Source organism: Lagopus leucura, unplaced genomic scaffold (genome assembly GCF_019238085.1).
Source record: "Lagopus leucura isolate 7727_CA_CO unplaced genomic scaffold, USGS_WTPT01 Super-Scaffold_73, whole genome shotgun sequence".
NCBI classification, from domain to species: domain Eukaryota; kingdom Metazoa; phylum Chordata; class Aves; order Galliformes; family Phasianidae; genus Lagopus; species Lagopus leucura.
In genome coordinates, this window is record NW_024962252.1 from 85,816,947 (window position 1) to 85,824,697 (window position 7,751).

At 42.0% G+C, this 7,751-nt stretch overlaps 1 protein-coding gene across 1 annotated transcript in view; it reads right to left on the reverse strand.

The window, feature by feature from the left end:
- SUSD4 (sushi domain containing 4) overlaps nt 1–289 on the reverse strand; it is a 69,600-nt gene extending 69,311 nt beyond the window's left edge. The window contains exon 1 of the mRNA XM_042875117.1: nt 49–289. Within this exon, the coding sequence (XP_042731051.1) occupies nt 49–289 (241 nt within the window). The remainder of the gene's footprint in view (nt 1–48) is intronic.
- Between the last annotated feature and the right edge of the window lie 7,462 nt (nt 290–7,751).

Here is a 7,751-nt window from a genome sequence, read left to right on the forward strand (position 1 = left end):
GCCGCAGCGCGCACCTGCCCGGCTCCAGGGAGCCCGGCGCTGCGGGACCGGGAGGCACCGCCGCCGCGCGCACGCATGGCTGCGGTGGGGTTCCGACCCCGAGGGCGTCGCGGAGCTGGCGGCCGTTAGAAAGCGACGCCCGGGCGGATCGAGTCGGTCTGAAATTCACCGCCGCGCAGCAGTGAGTCGAACGCTGTCTCATGGCTACGGCGGCTGTGGCTGTTTCCTGCTGCCACCTACAACGTGCCGAGCTCGGGGCATTTCCCCGCTCCCCTCCGGCAGTAACCATGGTGTCTTCTGGGCAGGGAAGGACGGAACATCGACCGACCGACCCATGCGGGATCTCAATGGAATTCCACCCCGATGGAATGAAAATCACCTTAAAGGTCGCAATGAGAACGAGAGAAAAAACGTTAGTGACAAAACGTCCCAAAGCAAGGCCATATCCAAAGACGTGCACGCTCCTACCAACAACCCTGTTGTGGAAATAGCATACCTTGATGCTTTGGGGTGAATGTTCTGTGCTGTTAGAAGTATGCATAGGGATGGAGTCCCATTCGAGTTTCAGCTACCTTATGCTGGCTCCTCCAAGCTCAAATTTAAAGCAGTTCAAGAGGGATTTGAGCTCAAGTCAGTGCATCATGCATCAGTTAAAGAACAGTGTAAGAAATGTAGTTCTTTATACTCTTCCCTGGAGAGAATGGGCATCTCGTACAGAAATACAGGTCTTCCATTAAAGAAGCGAAAGTACGTTGCTGATTTTCAGCATAGTGACTTTTATCACTTTGCTGCTCCTTTTCAACAGGAAAACATGGAAGATGTGGAGCCTTTTCACCCGAACATGACCAGGTGATTTTCACCTCCTCAGCCAGCCCAACGAGGTTACTGGCAGGTCACACAAGCTGAGCAAATAGGACACAGGTGCAATTATATGATGGAGATACATCTGAGGCAATAAGCTGCTGACTACTACAGGTGGCAGGACTGAGCAATGAAACCAGAATTTCTGTTCTCTGTAATAGGTGACCCTGCTCTTTATGTCCCTTCTTTGATAGCTCTGATTTTTTTTAAGTCAAAATAACGAAAGGTAACGTCCCTAACAAGGTGGCACCACTCCTGTTTCATGCAGACCAAAATGCAAAGATTTCAGCATGGATGGGGGCACTGCACCCAGATATAGACTGGAAGAGGAGGAAGAAATGGGTGAAATACTGCCTGTGCTGATAGATCCTACTTAACCCCTGATTCTACAGTCGGCTCCTTCATCTGGGTGTGCAGTTTTGGATCATAACATGCAGCCAAACAGATCCAACCACAAAAGCAATCCCTCTCTCCACGCCAAGTAGCAGAACTGCACAGAACTAAACACCAACCCCACTCTTACAGTATTTCACCTAGAGTCTGCTCACAGTCCATTACATCATGACAGATAGGTGACTTGGCCTTATGGTATAATATAATATTTGGCAGTCCTGAGCCTGCCCAGGACCAGGGCTGTGTGTGACTGGCAGCAGCAGAGCACTCTGTGTGCCAGCCAGCTCAAGTTTTCCACAGAGCACACTGTGCAAACTAGGTCAGGCTTTGCTCAGAACAATGCACTCCAGCCCGTATTTGTTGGATAACTTCACACAGCTCTCATCCAGAAACTGGGAAATTCCATGGTCTGAAGGATTCCAAATCTCTCCCTCCTAAGTTTGGTCAGAGTATAGATGCTATAAGCACTGCAGCTGCAACTATGAGTTGTATATGAGAACTTCAGACAGTTCTAGAATACTCAGTCTCATTTTTCTGTATTATTATCACAGCATCAGTTCCAGCTGCCTAACATTTCCAAGTCCGGATTGGGAGATACCATAGGCCCAAGCCCATTTCCTGATGATAGCTTGCATACAGCTTCTCAGTTTTTGAAAGTAAAGAATGTTAATGATGTAGGCCCTCCTGTGCCAATTGGGCCCATTGCCTACGAGTGTTGTGAACACCTCTGATTTCTAAGCAGAGACATAGCCCAGAAAGTTGTGTACTAGGAGATGAAGCTGGGTTTCACCTGCTCATAAACAAAGTCAGAAGGAACTGTCCCAGGGATGTGGCTGTTGGGTAGGTTCTTTGGCTGGATTCTGGTAAGGATGAAGAGGATGCAGCGGTGACTGGAGCTAAGGAGTCTGGGACAAGTTATTTGTGGCAGTGGGAGATAGTAAAGAAGACAGCAAGGCAGGTTATTTGCAGTTGAATGAGTATAGGGGTGCTCAGTCCATCAGGAAAAGTGCAGCTTACTTCAGAAGCCTGAAATGAATTATTCCAAAATCTAAAATGCCAGTGACTGGCACTGAGATTTGGCTGGCAGGACATCACCCCAGGCTGTGAGTCCATATTGTTGCCACACGTCCTCCAGGCCTCCTGGCCACAACCTAACTTCCTTTTTCATGGGCCACAGGAAAGAGCAACTGCTTCCCAGCCCCTGGCCTGCTTACATCACACTGCTAAACAAAATTGTGCAGGTGAAAACAAGGAGAAATGCGCAGTGGTGTGCTGAAAAGAATTCTGAATGCCTTGCAAGGCACAAAGCTATGTAGAGCTAAGATTTAATAATGATCTTGTCATGCAGTTACAGCAGGTAGTAACTTGGGATAAGTGATATTTCTTGCATTCTTACCAGGCTCAAGTTTTCAAACATTTTCAAACAAATTTGTGAATCATTTCTGACTTTACCAGTTCAATTTAAGCCTCCTCTGTAAATCAGATAAAACCTTCATGCAATTTCTTCATACATGGAGTATGCTATACTTCTGTTTTAACTTAGAAGAATCAGTGAGCCTCTATTTCACTAAAATAAGGTGTGTGTGGATGAGATATGCATCATTAACCCATGTGAATATACCAGATTATCATCAAGGAAAGAATTCCTCTTCTTTGGAGCTAATGTTGATGTCAATGTTTTTACGTTAGTATTCATGAACAAATGAGTCCCTGAGTATTTTCCACTGTATCTCCAAGTGTGCTTTGTTCCTTACCAGAGCACACTTGGAGGCTCTCCTCTTCAGAGTGTTGTTGTGTTTGTCTCAACAAGAGGCTCCCCCGTACACCAATCTGAGCAGATTTGCACTGGATATCTCGATTTCATCACTTCATTTCCCTCCTCTCCAGAAAGGCCATCTTTCTCACCTATGTATTCCTGAAAAAGATGATTGCTGTCCCTACAGTAATAGCTGGGATTGCAGGAAAGCAATTATTCTAAACAGAATGCTTTAAGGTGATTGCTTTGAAGAGAAGCTTGCCTCATAAGCATGCTTTCAAGAACAGATATGCGATGAGGAGGATAATTATTTTGATAAATTCTGAACCACTAATGATGATGATGGCTCGAGAAAAGCAGCTTTAGAAACCCTGAGATGCTCAAGGTTGGCACTTAGGCCTTCCCTTTCTAAAACAAAGTCACTGTTGTTTAGGTGTGATAGCACCCAGATGTAAAAGGCAATACGATAGGAGAAATCTTTATCCTTCACTGAGCCACTATCACTTGTAACCATAAAACCACATCTGAGACCAATTCACCAGCACTGGTAATGGGAAAACCAACATAGTTTTACCAGTTAGTACTGGTTTTATTTTATTAGAAAAATAGGTAGCATAGGGAAGATGGAGTTTGCACTACATTTTTGTTTCATACTGACCCTTTTCACATAACTAACAAAAAATCTTAATCTGAAGAGCGCTTTAATGACAGCTACAATTCAATTAGTATAGAACAGTAATTATTTTTATTGCCATCACCAAGTTTAGAGGAGATTACAGGAAAAAAATAAATGGTACCAGGCTAGCTGGAGAACCCAACTGCACAGAATTTACTGAAAGGTTTGCTCACGATCACGTGAAGACCTTGGTTCTTTTCTGCCAAATCGTGCTTACCACCACTGCTGTGACTGTGCTTGGCCCTTACTTTCCAGTAGGCAGCAACTGCTATCAGAACAATATGAAGAGAAGCAGTTCCAGGATCTGAAACAATTTAAATCTATTATGAATACTTCTCATCCCGCGGGACAGGAGGTGAACAAACACAAAACACAGCACCTGATTTGCAACACCATTCCAAACACAAATGGTACTCATCACTCATTAATTAAAAACTTGTGCCTTCCCTTGCACAAGCCGATGAGGTGAGATTTCCTCCCAGGCGCAAAATGAATGGGCTGCATGGCCCAATGGGATACAGGTGTGCACATCTCCTGCTTGCAGAGCCTGTGTGCACTGTGTTTGCCTTCAAGCGTTTGATTAATCACTAAAAAAGTAGAAAATTATGTGCTACCTTTTTCCTCCCATAAAGAGCAGCTTTACGTATTCCTTCAGGACACAGGAAAAGAGGAAGGAGGGATTGGAGAGGAGTCCCCATGAGAGGAGGGGAGAGGAGGGGAGACAAAGCAGGTGCATTCACACCTTCTCCTTGAGAGGCTGTGGCAAGAGCAGGGATGCTGTTTAAGATCTCTTCCAGTGCAAATAGTTTTGCTATCCTGAAAGAAGGATAAGAGAAAAGCGTAAAATGTCAAAGTTATCTAGCACATTATGATTGTTTTCTAAATTGTTGAGATTTTTTGATTCTATCCTAACCAAATGCCATGTGAAACCTTAACTACACAACACATGGGCAAATGTGAATCTGTTAAGAGCTGGTTTATTTACCTCTCATACAACACATGCTTGTTCGTTTCCCTGTTTCTTGATAGAGATACAGGGGTTTGTGTTAACTTGATCTGGTAGGAAATCCACAGAAGACCTACAAAATGATACTTTGCTGTTACCCTGGTATTAGGGTTACTTTCTTCAGTATCAGTTTTGATGATCTTTGCGGTCCTTTTCAACCCAGGCCATTCTATGATCTGATGAATGCAATAAAAGCCAAGGCACGAAGTAAACTTTTAGAAAAAAATCCACAATGGAAATTAAGTACAGTGTGCATTGTTGCAGCCAGAAGAAAGAGACCAAAAAGAATAACGTACTGGGTAGTTCTTGACATTAGGAGACTTCAAAGGAGCAAGACTTTGGATATGAGCTGTTGTCATCTCTAATTTCCTTCTTTATTTTTCTACTTTTTTTTTTTTTTTTTTTTTAATGTTTTTCATGCAGCCACAAAAAATAGCTTAATGCAGCTATAGCCATATTGCCACTCAGCTGTGCTGACCCTATCAGTCTTTCTTTTGGCTCTCTGTACAGAAAACAGTTCAGGTCCATCCAGGTTTTCCCTGTGTGTGATCCGTTCTCCTTTTTTTGGTTCTGTGTTTTGTAATTCACTATCTGGTAGCTATGATCAAGTGAGTTGATAACTAAAGCTAACTAGAAAAGTCATGACCACAATTCTTGCATGTTGTGGGAAATTCATAGTAAAAAGAAGACAATATTGAACTGACTGTATGATAGCTTTCAGGTATTTGAATCCCCATAGAATTCATCACTGCTAATGGAAAGTAAATCCATCCAGGTCTAGTCTTCATCAACAGGTTAATTGAGATAATATTAATTATTCCTTTTTATTAAGTTTAGTGCCATCTTAAAGCATTGCTCCTCTTTGTAATTAGGCATTCATGTTAATTTACGTGAGGTGATTGCTTTCCTCAAAGTGCAGAGCACAAGCTGAAATAGAAACTTATTTCTCCAGGGTAGCAGTGTTAACGTATTCTTGGTGCATAAAATATCAGATATGGCATGCATGGCTGGGACTATGGATAGTGGTGATGATGGCAATGGCTTGAGATGATAGGCTCTCAGAATGTAATGTTAAATTTATCTTCATCTAATCAGACCTTCTAAATGTCACTGACCATTATATTTCTCTCATTTAGCCCAGTATGTTCTGTATGCTGAAGAATATTGGTGTTTAGCTAGACCTATGTTTCAATAAGTGCATCCCGTTCTCTTGTGGCAGCTTGTTCAAACAAGTTAATTGCTTTCCACACAGAAATAAGATCCTCAGTTATCCAATTCGAATTCCAGCTGCCATACACTGAATCCTTCTGGCCTTTTTTGTTCTTAAATGTGATCCGAACCTGCTCAAGCTACCAGAGACCAGTGGCAATAAGGGAAAAGCAGGGACATGGACAGTCTTCCCTTGGAAGATGAATCCTTTTCTTTGGAGCAACAAATGTCAAACTTGCTTTCACTGTTGAGAAGCTTGGAGTAGGCCCAACCCTTTCCAAAGGGATTACTCCATCTTAGGTGATATCTTTTTAGGCAGTTACCACTGTCCTGTACACACCCTGCTCCTAAAAAAATCCCTAGCTGCCTTTTTACTCTCCTCTCTCCATTTTCCACACTTCACAAATTCTCGTATATAATTGGCTGTTCTGTTATCCTTTTCAATTGATGACCTATCAATTCTTATTCCTAATTGCTTCTGCAATATTTTCAGATTCTAGAAGGCCTTTCAGGTAACCCTGTCATCTTTCTTGATATTGGAATCATGGAATCACAGATTTTGGCTCTTTATTGAACTCATCTTGAAAGAGCTCACAGTTCTCAATCATATTTGCTCTTTATGATGTTTTTTATTCACACTATCAGACTCACAAGATTTTCTTCACCTTTGAGAAATCAGTGCTTCTGAACTACTGAGATGTATTACAGCCTGTTTTCTTTTTGCCCATTTTGAATATCAGCAAGCAGCAAACACCGTTCCTTGGCTGACCACTGCCCTCTGGTCCAATTAACTTTATTTGTCATAGAAGGGTTCAGCATCAATTTGGTGTAGGATGGACGTTTTAAGTTAGAAAGTTCACATTATCATTTTCAGGAAAAGTGCCTTTGAAGTAAGAGCCACAGAGGTTGTTACAGTTTTTCACATACACAAGGCTTACGCACAAGAGAGGAGCTGTATATGATAAATTTTGTTGCAAATGACTTGAATCAAGGAGTTCTTGTTTGATCTGTCACAATTGAGTCAGAGATAATTTGAGACCATTTGGGTGGCAGGATGGATTTCAGCTGATGATTTATTTATGAATCTGAGAACAAAGATTATTTATGACTGCAAATGTGGGATAAACTGTAAAATTTCATCTATACCTGAAAATGAATCACATTGAGCCAATATTGCGATCACAAACTTCCCTCCCAATATACTGTTTAGCAAACATATCATTATCTCATTACCTGTGGTCTTTGCCCCTAGAAGCTGGCAGTCTCATTCAGGCAGCAAAGATCTTTTAGCAGAGGAAAACATGATGAAATAATTGGTTTTGAAATAAACAGACATCAGTTCAGATTAGAGAGGATGCACTTTAATTAAGGCATCATCCAGAAAACTTCATTTGTGAGGGACACATTCTGTACCAGGGAATGCAAAAGCTGCTATGTTAAGGACTTCACTGGAATCAGGAACTAGTCCTCTTAGCTTCATATAGAAGCAATTTTTCTATGCCAAGGTCGTAGGTCCATAAAAAAAAGACAAAAGATCACGACTTCAAAAGCTGTATGCTACATTTAATCCTCCTTACAATGTGCTGAATGTACTTCCCTGCAGTTTGGTTTTGCTCAGAGCTGAAGCCATTAGCGTGCACACTCCTTCGGCAGAGTTACATCGCTGAGAGTAATTCTACCACAGCTCAGTGCAATTTAGTACTTCTCACAGTGCCTGAAAACAGGGAGCCCATGAATACAAATGGGAAGAATAATTTCATTAAATTATTTTTACAACTGCATAATTTCAGTAATTAAAACTTTTACTTATACCGATCCAGAAGCTAGCAGAATATTTTACTAATGCACTG